The sequence below is a fragment of the Aspergillus alliaceus genome (assembly GCF_009176365.1).
Source record: "Aspergillus alliaceus strain CBS 536.65 unplaced genomic scaffold BDW43scaffold_7, whole genome shotgun sequence".
Lineage (NCBI taxonomy): Eukaryota > Fungi > Ascomycota > Eurotiomycetes > Eurotiales > Aspergillaceae > Aspergillus > Aspergillus alliaceus.
Window position 1 is genome coordinate 151540 of NW_022474690.1, and position 19975 is coordinate 171514.

General features: G+C 49.9%; 6 protein-coding genes across 6 annotated transcripts; 3 read left to right on the forward strand and 3 right to left on the reverse strand.

The window, feature by feature from the left end:
* The first annotated feature begins 294 nt into the window (after positions 1 to 294).
* BDW43DRAFT_265903 (IFRD domain-containing protein) lies at positions 295 to 2181 on the forward strand. Its single transcript, XM_032040821.1, has 2 exons — positions 295 to 814; positions 920 to 2181. The coding sequence occupies exons 1-2, from the start codon at positions 624 to 626 to the stop codon at positions 2154 to 2156; spliced, it is 1428 nt and encodes a 475-aa protein (XP_031903593.1). The 5' UTR covers positions 295 to 623; the 3' UTR covers positions 2157 to 2181.
* A 105-nt stretch (positions 2182 to 2286) lies between these two features.
* On the reverse strand, positions 2287 to 5787 carry BDW43DRAFT_265905 (oxysterol-binding protein related protein OSH3; the record flags this gene model as incomplete). Its single annotated transcript, XM_032040822.1, has 2 exons — positions 5440 to 5787; positions 2287 to 5337 (listed from the first exon to the last, which is right to left on the reverse strand). Coding segments are annotated over exons 1-2 (2432 nt in total), but the record flags the coding sequence as incomplete, so codon positions are not given.
* Positions 5788 to 5936: 149 nt separating this feature from the next.
* spt6 (chromatin-remodeling histone chaperone SPT6) lies at positions 5937 to 10932 on the reverse strand. The gene is made up of 4 exons (XM_032040823.1): positions 10539 to 10932; positions 10294 to 10473; positions 6551 to 10208; positions 5937 to 6438 (listed from the first exon to the last, which is right to left on the reverse strand). The coding sequence occupies exons 1-4, from the start codon at positions 10719 to 10721 to the stop codon at positions 6188 to 6190; spliced, it is 4272 nt and encodes a 1423-aa protein (XP_031903595.1). The 5' UTR covers positions 10722 to 10932; the 3' UTR covers positions 5937 to 6187.
* Positions 10933 to 12042: 1110 nt separating this feature from the next.
* ste7 (MAP kinase kinase Ste7) lies at positions 12043 to 14259 on the forward strand. Its single transcript, XM_032039436.1, has 4 exons — positions 12043 to 12547; positions 12599 to 12741; positions 12809 to 13346; positions 13408 to 14259. Exons 1-4 carry the CDS (start codon positions 12260 to 12262, stop codon positions 13990 to 13992), a joined length of 1554 nt encoding a protein of 517 aa, XP_031903596.1. The 5' UTR covers positions 12043 to 12259; the 3' UTR covers positions 13993 to 14259.
* Positions 14260 to 15532: 1273 nt separating this feature from the next.
* BDW43DRAFT_224028 (uncharacterized protein) lies at positions 15533 to 17632 on the reverse strand. Its single transcript, XM_032039437.1, has one exon. The coding sequence runs from the start codon at positions 17487 to 17489 to the stop codon at positions 15567 to 15569; it is 1923 nt and encodes a 640-aa protein (XP_031903597.1). The 5' UTR covers positions 17490 to 17632; the 3' UTR covers positions 15533 to 15566.
* Positions 17633 to 18262: 630 nt separating this feature from the next.
* Positions 18263 to 19974, forward strand: BDW43DRAFT_224015 (RPAP1-like protein). Its single transcript, XM_032039435.1, has one exon. The coding sequence runs from the start codon at positions 18553 to 18555 to the stop codon at positions 19867 to 19869; it is 1317 nt and encodes a 438-aa protein (XP_031903598.1). The 5' UTR covers positions 18263 to 18552; the 3' UTR covers positions 19870 to 19974.
* The last annotated feature ends 1 nt before the right edge of the window (position 19975 follows it).

A 19975-nucleotide genomic window follows, 5' to 3' on the forward strand; every position in this document is an offset into this window, starting at 1 on the left:
CTTTTTGGGATGGTTTCTTGTATGTCTGTGGAAAATTTAGATACCCCAAGGTGATCGGTCCTGTCTATATTATAATGTATGTAGTTGCCATTATTTTATTTCCCTTTACTTTTTCCCCTTCCAGCGACGATAGAAGATAAGCCAGACCCCGCATCACGTGGTGATAACCGGCTCAATCATTGGCGAGATGGAATGATAATGATTAGTAGACATCACACTAGTAGTACTCTGTACTAGAAGACAAGGTGAATGGCGGTGAAAATAGACTCGACGTCACGGGGTCTTATCAAGTATGGCAAATCTGCATCGGAATTCCTCGATCTTTCCTTGACTCTTAGCGCTCAAAATTCCTCTACTTGAAGACACCGTATCCCGGCTATTGAACCCTCACTCTACCATGAACTTTCACTCTGAGAAAATATTCTTACTATCAACTATTTCCATACCAGTTGCATAGCGCAGTACAACCAACTCCCTTGTCGCACCTTCGCCTCTGGATCTTTCCCTCTTCCCCATCCCCCCTTTCCTTCTTCTATTGTTGCGGACCCTTGTCGCTTTTCTTCGTCACTCACGGAACATATTCGTTTTCTCAAACAATAATCCGCTGAGCTTGGGGTTTAATCATGCCTGACCTCCGCCGTCAAGTCTTGGAGAGTGGCAAAACCATATCTCGGAAAGCAGCTTCGCGTGAAGGTTCTCGCCGAAATTCACACGCAAATTCTGCTCAAAACTCCCATCAATCTTCTCGAAATGCAAGCAGGCATCCATCCGATGAGGAAGATGCTGGGAACCTCAGCGATGATACAGCCTTGAGGTGAGTTCCCAACTTTTTGTGTTTCTTGTTCCTTTGTGGCGGAATGATGTCATTGTGTCAAAAAAAATTATACTGGCGTTTACTAATGGTAAATCCTCTCACCAGCATTGGTTCACTGGATGATCTGACCGATAACCCTGAGGTTGATAACAACAACTGGACTCAAGAGCTCGGCGATGTCATACAAGATATCTTGGATCGCAAACGTAGCAGTGTATTGAGCCGCGAAGAGTGCTACGGTGCATTCTGCCGTCTGTTGAAATGCCATTATGCCGAGGAACATATTCGCAACCACGTCAACGATCTTTTGGTCGCTTTTTGCCGAAGCGTCAAATTTGAGTCTAGTGTGCGCGAGGCTACTCTAGCTTTGCGAGCCCTTGAACTTCTTGTCATCACAGCGTTCGATAACACCATCTATGAAAATGTAGAACCTGTACTCACTCGTACGATTCGAGACTCGACATCCAATCCTGTCAAGGCTGCCGCTCTTCATTGTCTGAGCGCCTGCACTATCTTTGGGGGCGCAGGAGAGGATGGCATCTTAGATCAAATGACATTCTTCCTGGATATTGCAGCCTCCGATGGGCAGTCGATCGATGCTGCTGATGACCCAAGCAGTGTCACTGCGGCTCTTCAGGAATGGGGAGTTCTAGCAGTCGAAATAGAAGATCTCGAGGGCGAAAGCGAAGATGCAATCCAAATTTTTATGGACCAGCTAAACAGTAGTGAGTCATCTGTCCAAATTGCAGCAGGTGAAAATATCGCACTACTGTACGAAAAGAGCTACACCCCTCAAGAAGATGAGGATGACGAGGTTAGCGAGGACGACTTAGAAGATGAAGCCTTAAGCGACAGACAGGGCCCTAGACTCATCAAGCGCTATGATGCATACCACAATACACATGAACTTGAACTGCAACTTCAGTCGCTGGCCACGGTACATAGCAAACGGATCAGCAAAAAGGATAAGAAGAGCCTACACAGCAACTTTGCCTCGATTTTGACCACAATCGAGAATCCTCGACGAGGGCCGATGTACAACACAGCCATCGATCAAGACACCAATCGACACTACGGTAGCAAGCTAACCGTGAAGATCGGCCGCCAGGGTGTGATGAACATCGACCGGTGGTGGAAATGGATTCGACTGAATTCGCTCCGCAGAATACTTCAGGGAGGCTTTGCAGTCCATTACTATCAAGGCAACCGAGCTGTGTTAGACAGCCTCCCGGTCATGGTTCGCCAGAGCACCCCGGCTGACCGAGGAACAGCAAAGAGGACCACGAAATCACGGAATAGCCGACGATGGGCTGTCCATGGGCAATCGGATGAGGATTATTAGTTTCAGTCAGTCCTTAGATGTTCTATAATCTCAGACTAGTTATCTACACATAAACCGTATACTAAGATGCACCGAAATTCATCTTGTCGATGATCGATGCTATCCGTAAATATATTTTTTTGCAAGTATCGTAGGATATGCTTGATAAGTCGTTCTTATGGAGGGAATTATCATGCTGAAAGGCCATTGAATGGCCATCCACAGCCAAGAAAAATTGTGAACCGCCAGAATTCTAAACGGATCATAGCGACTTAGTTATATACTAAGCAAACATACATACGCATCGATTCTAATGCACAAAAGAACCGCTTCACGGCTCAAACACAGGTATCACGCCGGTCCAGGTCCCTTTCGACCGCTCTTCCCAATATCCCTCTTTACCCGATCTCAAACGCCACATTACCTCGCCTTCATTTCCGGTGGCGTCATCGTCCACTCGAGTAAACCACCTAGGATTCCACGTTTGGCCGGCAGATTCCAGCTCGCGGCGGCGAGCACGTTGAGCTTCTTCTAGCTTGACCTTGACTTCCTCTGCCCGGTCAACGTCACCGTCTTCCAAGGCCCGTTGGTCGGGACGGAGACGAGAGTCCGTCTGGGGAAGCTTGTGGTCTTCGATTGGGGTGATCTCATTCAGAGTGGCCGCAAACGCTGTGAGGCCGTAGTGTTTGGGTGCGTTGGGCACTAACGGTCCGGCATTCCACACAGTTCTTGTGGGAGAGCCATTGTTGGTCATCTGGAGCGAGGTAGTCCAGGTACCCGTCAGCCCCAGAGCTAGTTCACGACCGTTAGTGTCTACCGCTTTCGTGGTGACCTCCTCGCTGCGGCCGGAGAACATGCCCCCTGCTTTGAAGGTTGACACGGTTTTTTGGCCCGTCGTTTCATTCACAATAGACATTTCGCCAACAGGCTCAGAGTATTTCTCACCAGCGATGATGTTGCGCAAGAAGGACGTGGCATTGGACCAGCTAAAATGCTCACCCGTCGTGTGTAGCGTTAATCTCATCTTTCCTTCGGTCACAATCTCTGCGGACTTTCCCCAAAACTTCTGCGTTGGCATCGGTGACTGTGCAATACTCCAATCCTTACCGTCTGCTTGGTAAGCTAATTGTACGGGTCTGTGGGAGACCTTCTCTGCAATGAATCGATACCCAAGGTCTTCGCGTACAAGCTCGTATGTTTCTCCCAGCATGGGATTGAACGGCTTCCGGATGGACCGCTCCTTCACTCGGTTGCAAGACAGTGACGAGAGTGCGAAGACAGTCACATACATAAGCCGTTCAATGGAATCCGAAGCGCTGGCGGCCTGGTCTAAAAGCATAGAATACTCCATAACCTCGGCTGCACGTTGTAACAACGAGAACGGTTCATTAGATGACACCGGCATCGAGATCTGGGATAGGTCTTTTCCGACATTCTTGCGGAGGAACCCGATCAAACTAGGGGGCATGACTGTCGGAGCTGGTATGTTCGAACGACGAGGAACTTTGCTAAGCGGTAGAGGAGTGAGTGATTTGGGTTTCGCAGGAAACAGCGGGGCGTATCGATCACCGTGAGGTGTAGGAGCCTCAGAGACATCGTCCTCACTGTCCGACGGCGCATCGTCCGCTACAACTTTATCTTCTGCTTGCCGGGCGGCGGCATCGGCGAAGTCAGCTGCCCCTTCATCGTCACTGTCACCCTTAATTTTCAACAACGGGGACGCACTGCCCCCGTCCACAGCATCGAAAAATTCCTGGGACATGTCCGATTCCATGCTGAGTCGTGACTGGGTCGTCAGACCCGGTGGGTGTCGTCGCTGTTTACTTTCCGCAATCAGAGTCGAGAACTCAGTGACAGAATCGTCCAAATCGCGTAGCACAGCCATAATTTGGTCATGTATTTCTTCCATCTGATCTGGGTGGCTGGTGACACTGCTTGATTTACGGTCACCGGCAAGCGAAGCAGTGTCTCCTGAGGGGGGCGTTGGCACGGCCAGCTGTGTGGAGGAGGGCGTCATCGTCGTACGCTTGACCCCGCCAAGTTGAGAACTTCCACTGGCTTTCCGTTTCCAGAAATGACGTTTTTCGCGCGCTTCTATGGACTCGTCACCATTTGCCTCAGGACGCGGACTCGGAGAGCGGCCGCTCGGCCGCTCCGAAGCACCATAACCCAAATACTTCGGATCTGTGTCTTTGGCCAATCGGCGAACAGCAGCCCTGGAGCCGGATATCTTGCTCACGAGGCTTTCAACCTGCGTCCATTCCCGCTCTTCCGCAGCGTTAGTGAGGATACGCTGCGACGGTACGCGTAACAGGGGCTCAGGATAGCTCTCCTCCACCGCTGGGGTTTTGGAAGATGCCCTTTCCAAAGCCCGCTTCCACAAAATGAATTCTTGATCATTGCTGGCTCGGAGATGCCAAACTTCGGTGCCTGAGTCAATTGAAATCTCACGCGAATTCTCGTTGCACGCGACGGCTGCTAAGTTTAAGGGAATGGAGCCACGTAGGGCGGACGAGTTCGGATCGTGGTAGTAGGACAGTGTGGATGATGTAAAATCCAAGGAGAAGAATCGTCTTGCCCAGCCCTGATGGCGCTTTCTCCGCCGCTTCTGCAGGATGCCGGTGTGGACGGAGGCTGAGTCGGTGTTGATAGATGGCGGTAGGGCCTTCGCAGAGCTATTTCCGCGTCTTCGCGAAGCCAGCGGCTTTCCAGATTCAGAGGAATCGGTTCCACGAGCCGGGAGGAGTGCAGCATGGGGTACTGGTGCCGACTGCGGGGACAAGGCTGTTGGATAGGTGAGTAGTACAAGGGTCACAGTCTTGGAGATCTGTTTAGAAAAGGTATTGTCAAAGACGAGCGCGTAATTCCCACCCTCATTAGCAGGTACATCGTAGGTGCCCTTCACAATCTTGTCTGCCTCGCATTTGCCGATCCAATGAATCTGCTTTAGTCCAATGCCAATTAGCCGCTCAACGATGGGCGTAGAAGCATTCTGACGAGAGCTCGCATTCAAAGCAGTGGCTGGTAGATTTTCATTCGAGTCAGTGCTTTGCGAGTCGGCAGGTGGCAAATTGCTCGATCCCAGGATGGCTGAATGGCCGGGATGCTTGAAGATGCCGAAGTTGAGAGACTTCTTATGCGGCTGAATGCTCCAGGAGATAGTATGACCGGGTTTGACATTGACCCAACGAACAAAGTAAGACTGGGGGAGAGAAGGCCATGTTTACCAGTCAGCGGAGGCTCCTATGATATATTACTTGGGACCGCATGAATCAAGTGCGTCATATCGTCACACTCCCCTTACCTTGCTGTGGATCTCCAACTCCTCCATGGCCGCCATGACTGCGCGATAAGGCCAGGTACACAATCACTTCGTCACAAGTAAATTGTTGTGATGGGATTCTAATTTTGAGCGAGGTCGAAACGGAGGAGAAGGGGGAGAAGCGATGATGTTATGTCGCTGAGAAGGGGAACATGGATTGATTGATTGATTAAACAATCGATCGATGACTTCAGTCTGTAGATGGGAATACCAGTGCCCTGTAAGGCAAGACAGCAAGATCTATAAATAGAGCAACCCAACCTTGGGTTTTCATAAAATAAGGTCCGAGGGATTCTTATGTAATTAAATTAACTGCACGGAGAATTGAATGAGTACTTAAAAAGGGGAGGGAGACGACTAAGAGAGGCTACGGAGAGTGCGGAGTTGCAACTTTTGAGGCTCCGAGAATCAATCACATGTCCTAGTCAAGTAACCGAATGAGGGTGACTTTCTACTCCTCTACATCCTTTAAACCTAGGTTCTAGAAGTCTTATTTCTTTCTATCAATTTTGGAAAGCAAATGGATGATCGTTTTCCAGCAAAGAAGAGAGGAAAAAAATTGGGGGAAAATAATAAGAAAACGTTCCATCTTTTCTACCCCTCGCAATCGAAATTCGGAGAATGTAAAATCAACTCCATCCAGAATCGTAAGGATATTTGTTACACAGTATACAGGAGAATACAAAAATAACATAAAAATATAAAGAATAAAGAAAGCACATTCCTATCTTTACCTCCGCTTCCCTGCTTGCATGTTGGTAAATAGCAACTTAAATCCATTGCATAACGCCCGCATATCAGGATATGGGTTGCGTTGGAGCTCGTAGCCTTGAGGAATCACCTTCACCGGCCAACTCTGCAGTCGCGCATTTTCCCCGGCTTTAAAGCAGAGGAAGAAATACCCGGCATGTTTGGGATCGATACAGAATGCGTAGGCGGACCGTTTTGGATTCGCTTTTGTATACGTCTCCAACCAGGAGTCTGTAGAATTGGTCAGCCATGGGCCAAGTCCTCCAGTGTTCATTGAAAAACGACAAAGGGGGGGGGGGGGGGGGGGGGGGGGGGGCGGGGGGGTAAGAAAAGAAAAGCTTACAAGTGGCGTCCTTGATGCCATCCTGATACTTCTCATGCAGCATCATTTCATCAACCTTCTTGGCCATCGCTTTAACGTGGTTGAAAATCAGATCATCCAGATCGCTGTAGGTGTAACGGCCCCCAACCTTGAGAGTCCGTCCGACGGAGAACTCGTTTTCCTTGTCCAACTCCAGCACATCAATGTGCTGGAAGATGCCATCAGCCACCTTCCATGTCACAGCCAGATGGTCTGGGCCCTTGGACGACGGTCGAATAACCACATCGCCTCGACTTTGCGAACCCAGGAACTCTTCTGCCTGAGTGGAATTGAATGGCCGGAACAAGGGATGCTTGATGACACGCATTGTTCGTCCACCACTTTGCGTTTTCTCCTGCATGGACTCACGATCCTGTTGCTCCTGCCGCTCATCCCATTCCCCACGTAAGCGATCCTGGACATTGGACACTGGTCGACTGACTTGCTCCTCCCGTAGAGAGGCGTTGCAAGTGAAATTCTTCCGGTTCAGGAACAGGATCTTAGCCGGCACGGTCTGATGTGGTGAGTATAACGCCCGAACGGGGATATCATATCGGTCGGTGAGCTCCGACTCGGGAACTAGGGCGTCGATACCACAATCCAACTTGCCGTCGATGTGGTCGTCTGAAACCCGCTTAATGGAGATCGGCACCACCATGCCTTCAGCCAACGTGTCCGGTGTCTCGCCCGTGAGCATGGTAAAGATGTCATCCGTACTAAGGAAGACATATTGCTTCCGCAGCTCCTCATACGGTTGTTGGAGTTCCGCCCGAATCGTTTCAAGTGTAGCACGTTTTCTTTGGTTCAAATTCTTTTCCAACTGTTCGGCGTACTCCTCCAGGATCAGATCATTGACTCGGTCTTGTGCTTCTTCCCGGAACAGTTTACGCACGATAGCGCCCGGGCCGTTCTCATCCGTTTCCGCTTTGATGTCCTCCTCATCCAACTCCAAGGCATCGGCAGCCATCTTCCGAGCAATATCATAGTCTTCGGGGTGTACCCGGGTGTTGTCTAGTGGATCTGCGTCCGGATCGACATTCTCAAAATCAATATACAAGAAGCTAGCGCAGTTGTTCCAGACCTTCACACCCATTGCTGGGTACTGTGCATTCACTCCTAGTAGCTCCACACGATTGTTCACTACACCGCCGTTCATGTTAACGATCTTGAGCAAGTGCGCTGCCTTACGTGGACCAAGACCACAGACGTAAGGAAGAAGATTGGCTGTTGCGGTATCTGTCACTGCTTCATTGATATCCACACCAACCAGATTGACCATATCCACCAAAGCTGTTTCTAGTTGTTTCAGGAGTAACTCTTGGGTGACCAACTGCTGGCCTGGTTTGAACTGAATAGAAACAATATCCCGGCCTAGTGAGGCATATTCCTTCAAGGGGCTCTGCAGATATTTGGCCAAAGCAACGCAGTAATGTGTCAAAGGAGCAAAGCTGGGGTGGTCCTTCTTTGCCCGTTCGCTGTGCTGGTAGAGTCGCGCCACCTCGTCGTTGACAATGACCACTTCCAAGCGATCACTGATCTCCTCGTCATGGTCATCAGTGTACGGAGCACCGCGTAAGTCTTTCTTATCGACAACCTCAGCCAGAAGTTTATATAACCGACGGGTCTCGGGGGACATGCCGCTAACGCCAATGACGTCTGGTCGTCGACGATCCACAAGCTCCACAAAGGCCTCAACATCCTTGCCGTCTGGGATATTGCGATCACGGTCTCCAATCGACAAGTCCACGAACTTTCCATTCTCTAGCACACGACCGTCCTCTTCAATATAGGTCCAATGTATAGGCTCCCGTCCGACAATACCAGTCCCAGTAGACAAAGCCAGGACACGGGGAACAGTTCCCAGCACCATTCCCTTCGGCTTATAAGGGGCTTGATCCAATCGCTGAGAGAAAGTTTCTCGACATTCCTTCGCCACATGATTTTCACATTCTTGACGGATGTTCTCCTTCACGCTGCGGTTGATCAGTCGCTCTAGCTTCCCAAGAGCCATATCCAAGACGTCCCGACGTGCACGATTCCAGCCGTCCGCGATTTCGCTATAGTTATCAGACTCAATGTCGGGATAGAGACGTTGGCGAAATTGGTCAAAATTCTCAAAGCGGACCTTGACTTCCACTAAGCCCTCCTCTTCGGCCTTGAGCATGCGAAGATAGAGTTCAGGTCGACGAGCGATGTCACTCAGTTGCTGGTTTCGGAGGTATTTAAACTCGTAGTACGGATGTTGCTCATCGATCCTACGCAGGCCCTTCTCCGTTCGAAAGCAGTCAACAGCACCATTCATGTAGTACGCCTGGCGCACCACCTTGCGCATCTTAGGACTCATCACAATTTCCTCGGCAAACAGGCTCTTAGCTGCTTTGACAACATGCGATGCATTAGAAAAGTCATTATCCACGAACCCATCGGCCATCTCCTCCGGCCGCTCTGCTGGGTCTTCCGTGTACTGACGACGACCCTCCTTCAGAGCATTTTGCGCAAAAGCGTCTGCTGAAATACCGAATGCGCGCACCAAGCCATATGCCTTACCATTCCGAACACGCTCGAAGAAGGTCTTGCTTGACGCCTTTCGCCGGTGTGTTTCACCGTTGGCATCGCCGTTCATGAGAGTCATGTCCCGTAGTTGAGACGCGTATTGGAAGTGAATATAATCCTGTACATCTTGGAGCTCCTCCATGGTAACAGCTGCTGGAAGCATCTCCTCCACAACAGGATCGCTCACATTGAACAGACTCTGCAGATTATCATAGGTTTTCTGGATAGTACTTCGTTTCTCTACCAGAGCCTTGAATTTAAGGTCGTGCTCAAATATGTCCCAGAGATCTGTCATGTTTAAAAGTTTTTCCGCCCGTATCGTGTACTGAGACGCATCGCCATCTTCACCGGTGCCCTCAGCAGTAGCCTTGACAGCGTGGATCATGTAGTCCTTGCGATGCTGAAATATGAATGGGACTTCCCAATCGTCTGTCACCAGGAATTCAAGCACCTTGGCTACAGAGCGTTGGAAAGGTTCGCGCAGCTCGGGCTCAATACGCTTCTTGAGGAGCATGAGGTTGGAGATCCAGGCGGCTTCTTCTCGGAATTGGTCTTCAGTCAAGACAACATTGCGATACGGTTTTCGAGCAATCTGATGTCTTTCTGGTTCATCCAACAGACGGATCTGGTTGTCCTCCTCCGTTAGCATCTTCTCCGCCAGCTGAGATGGCTCAAAGACATCCTTAAGGTCCAGGTGTTTCTCGTCAACTTCGTCCTGCTCTTCTTCATGGTCCTCCATCTCCAAGGCAAATAAGTATTCGTTTCCATCTCCGAAGGCGGCGCGCATGTCCTCCAGGGCGTTCTCATCCAAGCCGGCAGCATCAGTACCTCCAAGACCGGTCATACCCTTCCTCGCAGGACGCGCAATCTCCAGATCCTCTCGTTCTCGTTGTAGCTCCTCATCTGAAAAGACATCCTCCTCGATGAAGTCATCCATCTCATCATGCATAGGCCTTCTATGTCCAAGTCTGCCATAGTCACCTGCAGTTTCCTCTTCTTCGTCCGAATTGAAGATATCGTCAATACCCTGAGATGGTTGTCGAAGGTCACGATCTTTGTGTCCACGTTTCAAGCGCTTGAATTTAGACTAAGAGGATCGTAGCCTGGATTAGCCGCATATACTTGTCATACTTACACTCACCGGAGGATAGGGTAATGGGATTTTGACATACCTCTGCAGCAACCGGGGCCTGGAGCGATGGATTGAGTTCTCCAATAAGTTCTAAATCTTCCTCATCTAGATGCTCATCTTCACGCTCGCGTTCTTCCCTACGGCGCTTCCTTTTCTCGCGCCGGCGCTCTGCGCGTTCCTCGAGTTCCTCATCTTCATCGACAATGAAACCTTCTCGAACCTAGTCATAAAGTTATATCAGCAATATTCCAAGCCTGACTGTGGTCCCTCAGACAGAAAACCTACTGCGCGGGCAGCCTCCTCGTCGTCCTCGTCATCCTCGTCCTCTTCACTTGAGTCGTAGTGATTCGCAGGGCCAGCACCCTGATGGACTTCACCACCTTCACCGTCGTAGTCATCGGCCAATTCCTCTTCATTCTCCTCATCGTCTAACATGGCCTCCCCCTCGACAAAATCGTGGGCGCTCATTTTGTGTTTGCCGGGGAAGACAAGGTTCGATATACAAGGAGAAAGGTTACCGGTGTTTCGGGAAGAATGCGAAAGAGGATCAAAAAGACAAGAGGTAAAGCAAGCCGCCACTAAAGACAGCACCACAGAAAATTTGGTCCACTGGACACCGATGAATTATGGGTATTGAAGATACTTTTGAAGACTAACTCAATGAGACGGGGAGTTGTCGGCGAGCAAAGAAGCTCTGTGGCGCAGGACAAAGCTTCACCGCCCGGTGGAGCTAGATGTGGCTTGAATGCGATATCACGTGTGGTCGATGAACGAAACTTCTGATAACATCATGTGACCAGGGTACAGGGAAAGTAGACCATCCAAGCCCATGAAAAGATGAAACGCAATAATTCTCGGGGATATGGAACATCTGTAAATGCTTATAGTTTTATGCTGTACATCTCGTCGTCGAGCTCATCGCCTTATTACAGCGTCACGATGTTGCAGGATCATACTTCTCCTGTCAATGGAGTTACTCTGTATATACCCCATGCATCGACAAAGACTTAACGGAGATCGGGGGCTATGTATCTGGAAATTCTAGCTCACTGGCCTAGGAAAGAAATATTTCCGTTACTAAACCAAGTGTGGGTTAATTGAAGATATTGGGTATACATGTGGCGCATCTACTACAGTGATTGTACCTGTGATGATAAGTAAATCAATACTGGGATCAAAGCAGGAACTGAGAATTATTCAAGAACCATGCAAGAATGATTGTAATATATAATTAGAAAAGCGAATTAATTGATTGCCATCCCAACTCTTGTAAAGCCTTTTCTCAATTTCTTTTTCGAATCCTTTTCCCTTTAGAGAGAGCAAAAAGAGAACAGAAAAGGGGACTTGCTCGTTAAGTATATATCTATATAATATACAGGTATCTTGTACTATAGTCCTGTTCTATCCCATACAACTATTTGTCCATAGTTCATTCAATGAGACCCGCGCGGTTGTTCCTGGTGGGGATCCAGACTCACTCTCTTACACTATCTTTCCTCCACCCAAACAGAAACTCCCACCATACTCTGTCAACGCCTAACTTGGGCATTTCACCTACCTAAGACCCTTTAGATACGCTCCCTCTCGTATTGGTTTACTTATCCCCCTCATCGAGAATACCCCGAGACGCTCTTCAACTTGTCACTGTCCGCTGGGTTAAGTATAAATCGACGTCAGGGATTCTAAACACCCCCTCACCTTGTCTGCCTTAGAATACACGGCGCTTGTACACACCTCGGTGCCAATATAAGGCCCCGGTCTTTTTGTTTTATTTTTTATTTTTTATTTTTTATTTTATTTTTTCTCTCTCCTTCTCTCCCCTCTTTTCTATCGCCGGTCACTGGATAATTATCAATCCCTTCTCATCATTCACAACATTTCCAACCGCATTAGAGGGTCGAGCGCAACTGTGCAGAGTAGACAAGGAGCGCTCTCTAAACCACATTTAATTTGATCTCTGGATTTATTCCTTAGCGACTGCGACGGAGTCACTCTGTCGTCCAACCATGGCCGATCAATTCAAAGCTCGAACGCTGAAACGCAAAAATGTTAAAGGTCTCGCCCTGAATGCAGCTCCCAAACCCCCTTCCAACCCGTCCGATGGTGATGCCCAAATCCCCGGTGCGATTGGGAATACCGACAGCAACCGTACCGACACGCTAGAGATCGGGCTAGAATTCCGTCTCGATCTTCGCAGTGAGGATCTGATTACCTTGAAAGAACTCGGGGCTGGGAATGGTGGTACAGTTTCTAAGGTCATGCATGCCTCTACAAAGGTTGTCATGGCTAGAAAGGTGCGAATGATTTATTAAGCGCCAAAGGGGACTCTGCTGACCTTCCCGTAGATCAAGGAGAGCGTTCGAAAGCAGATATTGCGAGAGCTTCAAGTGGGACACGACTGCAATTCCCCGAACATTGTGACTTTTTACGGAGCATTTCAAAACGAAGCCAGGGACATTGTTCTGTGTATGGAATACATGGACTGTGGGTGAGTGTAAAGGGATTTTCGCAGATGCCAGTGTAATTAATTCATATCTAATGGTCTCCCTCGATAGCTCCCTCGATCGTATATCAAAGGACTTCGGCCCCGTCCGAGTGGATGTGCTAGGCAAGATTACGGAATCGATTCTGGCAGGTCTTGTGTATCTCTATGAAGCGCACCGCATTATGCACCGTGATATCAAGCCATCTAATATACTCGTCAACTCGCGGGGAAACATTAAACTTTGTGATTTTGGCGTCGCTACTGAGACGGTCAATTCGATCGCGGACACCTTTGTCGGCACCTCGACTTACATGGCACCTGAGCGTATCCAAGGTGGGGCGTATACTGTGCGTTCGGATGTCTGGAGTGTAGGCTTGACCGTCATGGAATTGGCTGTAGGCCGATTTCCATTCGATACCTCAGATTCCTCGGCAGGTGATCGAGCCAGTGCCGGTCCCATGGGCATTTTGGATCTTTTGCAACAAATTGTTCATGAGCCCGCCCCGAAGCTTCCAAAGAGCGATGCCTTCCCCCCGATTTTGCACGAGTTTGTCGCCAAATGCCTACTCAAGAAATCCGAAGAGCGGCCAACACCGCGAGAATTATATGTGATACCCACTTTCTCCTGTGCATTTACCTAGAACATCGCCTTGCTGACCCTGGATGTAGGATAAGGATGCATTCCTTCAAGCTGCTAAGCGTACTCCGGTTGATCTTCAAGAATGGGCTATTAGCATGATGGAGCGACACAACCGAAAGTCTTATCTAGCCCCCCCGCCGCCTAAATCTCTCAAGGATGAAAAAGAAGAATCGCCGCGCTGTAGCCCCGCTCCCAAACCGGCAGTTAGCAAGTCGTCTCGTACCGCACATTACACGTCAACTTCCGGAGAGATCCCGTTGAATATGGCCAACGAAAAGTCTTCACATAGCCGCCATTATCATATACCGCCGAACCCATCTCCTCGTCCCAGTCGGTCGACCAGGTCCCCACCCCCTATTTCACTCGAACATCTATCTCTAGAAACCAAGGATGACGAGTACCGTTCGGGGCGCCGTCCCTCGCGTGCGCACGTGGGGGACCCGATCTCCGCACTTGAGCCTCCTCATCAGCATATAGCGTCTCGCTCCGCGAGCTCGCACAACATGAAGTCAAGAATGCCTCTTCAGACATCGGCTCTACCTGTTCGTGCAGCTCCCCCTCCCAGTGGACCCTTACCCCCGGCTCCGGCGTCCGGTGCCTCGTGGCAACGTTAAGTAACTGGGTGCGTCACAATAACTGCGCGCAATACTTTCATCTGATCATAGGCGTCACTGCAAGCAAGACTAGCTGATCGATTTTAACTTTCAACCCGAAGAAATTGCGTTTGGCCTACTGTCATTGAACATTGCCCAGCCTTTTATTTTCTTTGTGTCCTTGTCAATAACACGCCCGTTCCATTACCTTTTCAATTCTGAACCATTTAGATGTCGAACTCACCAATGACCGCTTGCTTGGCTATGTTTGTCATGATTTTTGCATCGGTAAGGCGTATATTCATTGATTGGCTTTTTTTTTTAAATTTGTATTTTCCCCCCCATTCTGTTCATTAAAGGGACCCTTGAGCTGGCTACATATGTTTTGATAGCAATACTTTGTTATTTATGTGGAAGTATATTTCTTGTTTACTCTACTTTTGCCGGGATGTCGAGCTGGCACTCTTGCATCTATGTTGTTTGTCTCATTATCTGGCATTTCGGCCAATACTTCGTCGATGCAAGGATAAAAAATTACGTGAATTCTGCATGCGTTAATATAAGCGTCCCCTCTCCTTGCTTGCGGAAATAAGTATGTATGTCAGGATATTTGGACTTAGGTTGGGATATTTACAAGATACTTTAGCTTTCTTGTGATGAGATGGTCTCCTGTAGAATAGCACGGGCTGGAGCTCATCGCTGGATAAGACTTGCGTTTTCCATGATCTGACATCACACTGTATACCTGATATAGCAGCCATAATCAAACCGAACCCTCCCCACTGAGTCCCTTTTAAAATAGAAACATATAACTTCGCCGCATATTGAGCGGCAGACACATAAACGAGATAATATAAAAAAGACACCACCCGGATCATGTAGAAACATAGAACACCATCCAACCACAAAGTTTGGAAAGAGAAGAAGCCAAAGAAACCACTGTTAAGAAACACATAACAGGTATGCAATACCGAATAAAAGCACAGTAATAGCCTCGCAGCAGAAGCAACCATTCTACAAATACCCTTTCATCGTTCCCTTTGTACCCAGGTCCAGTGACGCCAACAAAAGCAAGAAACCACATAACTTGATGCCTAGACCATGAATCGTGTTCGGGGAGGTTTGATGGAGACAAAAGGAGACTGATGGGTAATCATATCTACTTCATCACCAGCTCAGAACCTGCTACCGGATTGGAACCCGGGGGCGCGGGGGCGAGATTGGGACGCGGTGCTAATTCGACCATTGACGGTGCCTTTCCCCCTCGAGTGCTTGTTGAGCCTCCCCGGCCAGCGCCGCCGCCGCCTCGTCCATGAGGCGTGGAAGATGCTCCGCCCGATTTGTCCTGCTCCGCCTTGGGCTTTGTGCGCGGACGCCGAGTCGTACTGCCACCCCGTGACCCAGGGCCTCGTACAGGGAGGCCTGTCTCCTGCGAGATCGGGACGGCGGCGGCTAATGGTGTTTGATGGGCAGCAGACTGAGGTCCTCGATTGCGACCGCCGCGACCCCGACCCCGGCCGCGTTTGATCGTGCCATCGGCCCTTTTTCAATACATTAGTGATTGAGGTAGCGAAGGCATATACACCAGAGGCAACTTACCGTTCTACTTGTACCTTTTCGCCCTCTGGCACGAGAGGGCCACTATACACGAAGAAACCGTCTTTGCTGGCAGCGGCCTGTTCCTGCCAAGCCAGCTCACTATCATCAACAAAGGGATCGTCCCGATCATATTCCTCCATCTTCTTGCGGCGCTTCTTTTTCCCCTCCGGGGCCTCGGGCCCATTTGTGCGAGCCGCTGCACCGCCCAGCGCACTGTCGCCATCCAGATCGCTGTCACGCTCAACCTCGAGACTGAGATCTTCATCGGCGCTCTCGCCGGCGGAAAGTCCGCGAACCGACTTGTCATTTCGCTCTAAAGCAGCACCTGCTGCGGCTACGCGGGCCAGTCGTTCCTTGTGAGCTGCCAGGCGAGGATGCAAAGCGGCAAAGCCATATTGTTCCTCAGCCAAACGCGCAAAATTGACAATTCTGTTGCCGGTCCCTTGCAGTGGAATGTGTAAGACAATACTCGGCGTCCGCCGAGAAGTAGGATCGTCGGTCGACGCGGTATCACCCACACCGAACAACGCATTGGAAATAAGTCCTGAACCTTGAGGCAATGGAGGTGGTGGCTCTTTGGTCGCACGAGATGGCTTCGGCGAGGCAGCATTGGATGTGGCGGCTGTTGCAGGAGCTTTGGTGTCCTTCTTAGTTGCTTTAGGTGCAGCCTGTTGGTCCGTATCTACATCCATTGGCATAGGCCCGGGTGAAGGCGCACGATGATTGTTTGGTGGTGTTGGCACCGAAGGCTCTGGCGCTGCTGACTGCCTTGGTGGTGGCGGGGGCGGGCCTTGAGACGAAGAATGGCCAGAGGACTGCGAATCGTGCGACGGCTGCAGTTGTGAAGGGGTGGGATAGGGTGACCGATGGCTGTAGGGTGAGATCGGCTGCGGTGGTTGTGGACGTGGCGTCTGAGCGATGACAGGTGTGGCTATAGGGGAAGAAGAGTATATTGATGCGCCATGATTGGGAGAAGCATATGGTCGGGGAGCATAAACGGACGGCGAGGTGTGTGTGGGCGGATCGATGATGCTGGCTATGGCGGGCGAGGCGCTAGCGCGGAATGGTGGGCGGGGGGAGATAGGACGCGCCGGAGGACTGAAGGTCGATGTCGGCCCTGAATTTGGGGCCGGGGAAGCTGTATCGAAGGCGGACCGAATGGGATCGAAATTCTGACCGCTAGTTCGAGTTGGTAGGGGAGGTGGTGGCTGGGATTGAGGCTGCGGAGGTCCTGCGGGAGCCATCGTTGGATAAGATGACGGATGAGCAAGGGCCGCGGGCGGCGGAGTGGGATGAGAGGAGGATGGCAGAGGGGGGGATGGCTGCAATGGTGACCGATGTTGCTGTTGTAGGTGAGATTGAAGCAGGTTAATCGAGCCCGACGACGCCGGAGGGCTAGCAGCGGGCGTACTTGGGAGTTGGACGGAAACTGGAGCTGGAGCTGCTGCTGCCGCTGCAGCAGCAGTGACAGTAACAGTAGTAGGAGCTGGGGTGGAAGCTGCAGAAGCCGCCGGAGCACTTGGACTCTGGTCCGGCGGCGTTGCTTCCAACTTAGGCTTCTTTCGAGCGTGAGTAGAGGAATTGGAAGGATTGGCTGACGTCGACGACGATTTGTCTCTTTGGCGACGACTGCCGCGTTTCGACTCTCTTGGATCCTGCTCTTTATCCCTGCTGTCCTTGTCCTTCGTTTCCTTATGATTCTCCTTGTCCAGTTCCCTGTCGGGCTCCCTCTCCTTTTCTTTCTCTTTCTCTTTGGCCTTTGATTTGGTAGGCTTGGAATTGTCCTTTCGTTCAACGTCCTGTCCCTCGTCCTTCTTGCGACGCGACCGTCTAGGGCGAGCTTCACGGGGTGTTTGGTCGATAGAAGTGCGCGACTCGAGATCGTCCTGAGCCGTCCGTATGGCCGGCTCGGTGGACATGATGGGAGAAGAGATTTAAAGAGAAACCATCGAGAAGAGTTGCCTCAAGAATGGAGAAAGCGGACGTAGTCGGAGAGTTATGAGAAACGGTTTGGGGGGAGAACTGTTCGTCAAGCTAATTTTTTTTCTCGCTCTTCTCTTCTGTTTTTGATCTTAATTGTAAAGGGTGAACATATAAATGGAATAATAGAACGAAGGTGATGAAAGAGAAAAGGAAAGAAAATAAAAGAAATAGGGAAAAACAATAAAAAGGAAAGGAAAAAGTAAATCAGATAAAGAAGACAGATGGTGATGGCGAAACACAAGAGGATGAAGGTTGGTAGAAAAGGAACGCGAAAAGGAAAAGAGAGGAGAAAAGGGGAGCGAGATTCTGTTATGTTCTCGGGTAGAGAGAGAGGAGAACGGATCAAGTCAAAAGAGATTCTTCCAACTATTACTGTAGAAAAGTATGGCAAGGGGGAAAGCAAAAGGGAATCAAACTAAAAAGATAGAGATAGCTTACAGGCAAAGGAGGAACATCAAAGAAATGAAATGAAGTAGAGAAATGAAAGGGAAATATCATTCTGACTTGTTTTTGTTCTCATCCAGAAATACTAAGTGGAATAGACGGTCGGCCGAATATCCAGGATAAATTATATATATAAATATATATATATACTTATCTGTCTATGGTACAGATAAAGATCATCTCGCATAGATTGTTTATATAATACTGAACATATTTTCTTTTTCTCTCTTTTTTTTTTCACTGAAAAACCCCCTCCCCCCAATATATCTAGTCTTTTGTAAGAAGAGACATTGAATATATACTTCCATTTTCATCTATACTCCAGTTTCAAATCAGATGATCAGACTTGCGTTTCCCAATCGGGAAACTCTATCAGGTGACACGCCATTCCCGGGGAGAGTTAGCGCGTCTTTATTTAGCTTTTGAGCCGCATGCTGAGTCAGCAATCTAATTTCAGTTCTTGATCTTTTTTTATCTACGAGAAGAACCAATTATATATATATACTACCACAGCAAGTTTGTTCTTTTAGTGGGATTCATATAGCCAGAGCCACCATGGCATTTCGCGGTGAAAGATTTGTCCTTGACTTAGACTCTGACAATGGCCAGCCTTCATCTGCACCTCCAGCTTCCTCTATCTCCATTCCGGGCCTGATCGGCGAAGTCCGCGAGCGCTCACCTGCTGCCGCTCCAGCTCCCCCCAAACCTGCTGTAGCTGGATTTCCTGCCCATCGTCGCCGCGCCAAGCAGTCGGGATTCAAACAACGCCGAGAACTCTTTTCAGACAGTCCATCTATAAATACAGCCCAAAATGATGAGAAAAGGATCATTGATGATGAAAACCGTCGGCAGTTAGCCACTATGTCCGACGACCAGATTCAACAAGAACGAGAGGAATTAATGACATCTATGGATCCCTCATTGCTTGAGCGTTTCCTTCGCAGAGCCCGTATTGATTCCGAAGAGTTCAAGTCTGATCTTCAGCCAGACCCATCACCGTCTATTGAACTTCCGGCAAAACCCGCCGACGCAGTAGCTCCTCGACCCAAGTCTGTATGCGAATCAAAACCTCCGACCCCTCGAGATGACCTACCTCCCGCGCAAATGCCCGACGACCTTCATCCTGCCTCTGAATCTCTCCCCAGCTCCATCCACTTCCCTACCCCGCCGTCAAAATCGAATGCAATGCCCGATCTAGACCCGTCATCACCGTCGTTTCTGTCCGACCTTCAAGCCCACTATTTCCCAAATATCACCCACGATTCCTCCGCTCTTTCCTGGCTTCAACCGCCTTCCACAGACTCGGATGCCCCAGACGCGACCTCCGCCTACCATCCGGCTAGCAATGCTGAAGCCGTCCACCCTGCCGCGCTCCGGTTCTCCTTCTTTGGGACGCTGCTTTCACCCAGCACTTCTCTTGCTCTGCCGACTAATTTAGGTCTCCACCACCATGGCAAAGACCCCCATGCCGCTGGTTACACTGTACCTGAACTAGCCATCCTTAGCCGCTCCTCCTTCCCCGCCCAACGTTGCATTGCGTGGCAGGTCCTTGGCCGCATCCTCTTTCGTCTTGGGAAAGGTCAGTTTGGAGAACGGGGGAGTACACTGGTAGAGGGGCTATGGTCTGTCATTGAACGCGAGGGTGTGGTCGCTGGCATGCTAGCTGAGGCCGATGGTACATCAACCGGAGCGACGCGCGCAGAGAAGGGGCCTGCAGCAGAAAAACAGCAGGAACAGACGCCAAGGCCTAAGGGAGTCGTTGGTCGTCATGCTAGTGCTAGTGCGTGGGCTGTTGAGGGCGTATGGCTTTGGCAGATGGGTGGTGGTGGAGACCGGGGGATTTTGAAAGAAGGGACTGTTAGATCTCAATAAGTCCTTTCTTCTCCCCACTTGATGCGTGTGATTTCTCTTTCAAACGACCGGATGTCCCCAGATAATGAACATATAATGAACAGAACTAAAGTTATTCACTAGCTGT

Excerpts from the sequence above, each read along its gene's own strand:
- BDW43DRAFT_265903 (XM_032040821.1), top strand. The coding sequence starts at position 624 with ATGCCTGACCTCCGCCGTCAAGTCTTGGAGAGTGGCAAAACCATATCT. Across the intron at positions 815-919 it reads AGCGATGATACAGCCTTGAG|CATTGGTTCACTGGATGATC; the intron begins GTGAGTTCCCAA and ends TCCTCTCACCAG.
- BDW43DRAFT_224028 (XM_032039437.1), bottom strand. The coding sequence starts at position 17,489 with ATGTCCACCGAGCCGGCCATACGGACGGCTCAGGACGATCTCGAGTCG.
- spt6 (XM_032040823.1), bottom strand. The coding sequence starts at position 10,721 with ATGAGCGCCCACGATTTTGTCGAGGGGGAGGCCATGTTAGACGATGAG. Across the intron at positions 10,474-10,538 it reads ACGAGGAGGCTGCCCGCGCA|GTTCGAGAAGGTTTCATTGT; the intron begins GTAGGTTTTCTG and ends CTTTATGACTAG. Across the intron at positions 10,209-10,293 it reads AGGCCCCGGTTGCTGCAGAG|TCTAAATTCAAGCGCTTGAA; the intron begins GTATGTCAAAAT and ends CGATCCTCTTAG.
- ste7 (XM_032039436.1), top strand. The coding sequence starts at position 12,260 with ATGGCCGATCAATTCAAAGCTCGAACGCTGAAACGCAAAAATGTTAAA. Across the intron at positions 12,548-12,598 it reads AGGTTGTCATGGCTAGAAAG|ATCAAGGAGAGCGTTCGAAA; the intron begins GTGCGAATGATT and ends ACCTTCCCGTAG. Across the intron at positions 12,742-12,808 it reads ATGGAATACATGGACTGTGG|CTCCCTCGATCGTATATCAA; the intron begins GTGAGTGTAAAG and ends CTCCCTCGATAG.
- BDW43DRAFT_224015 (XM_032039435.1), top strand. The coding sequence starts at position 18,553 with ATGGCATTTCGCGGTGAAAGATTTGTCCTTGACTTAGACTCTGACAAT.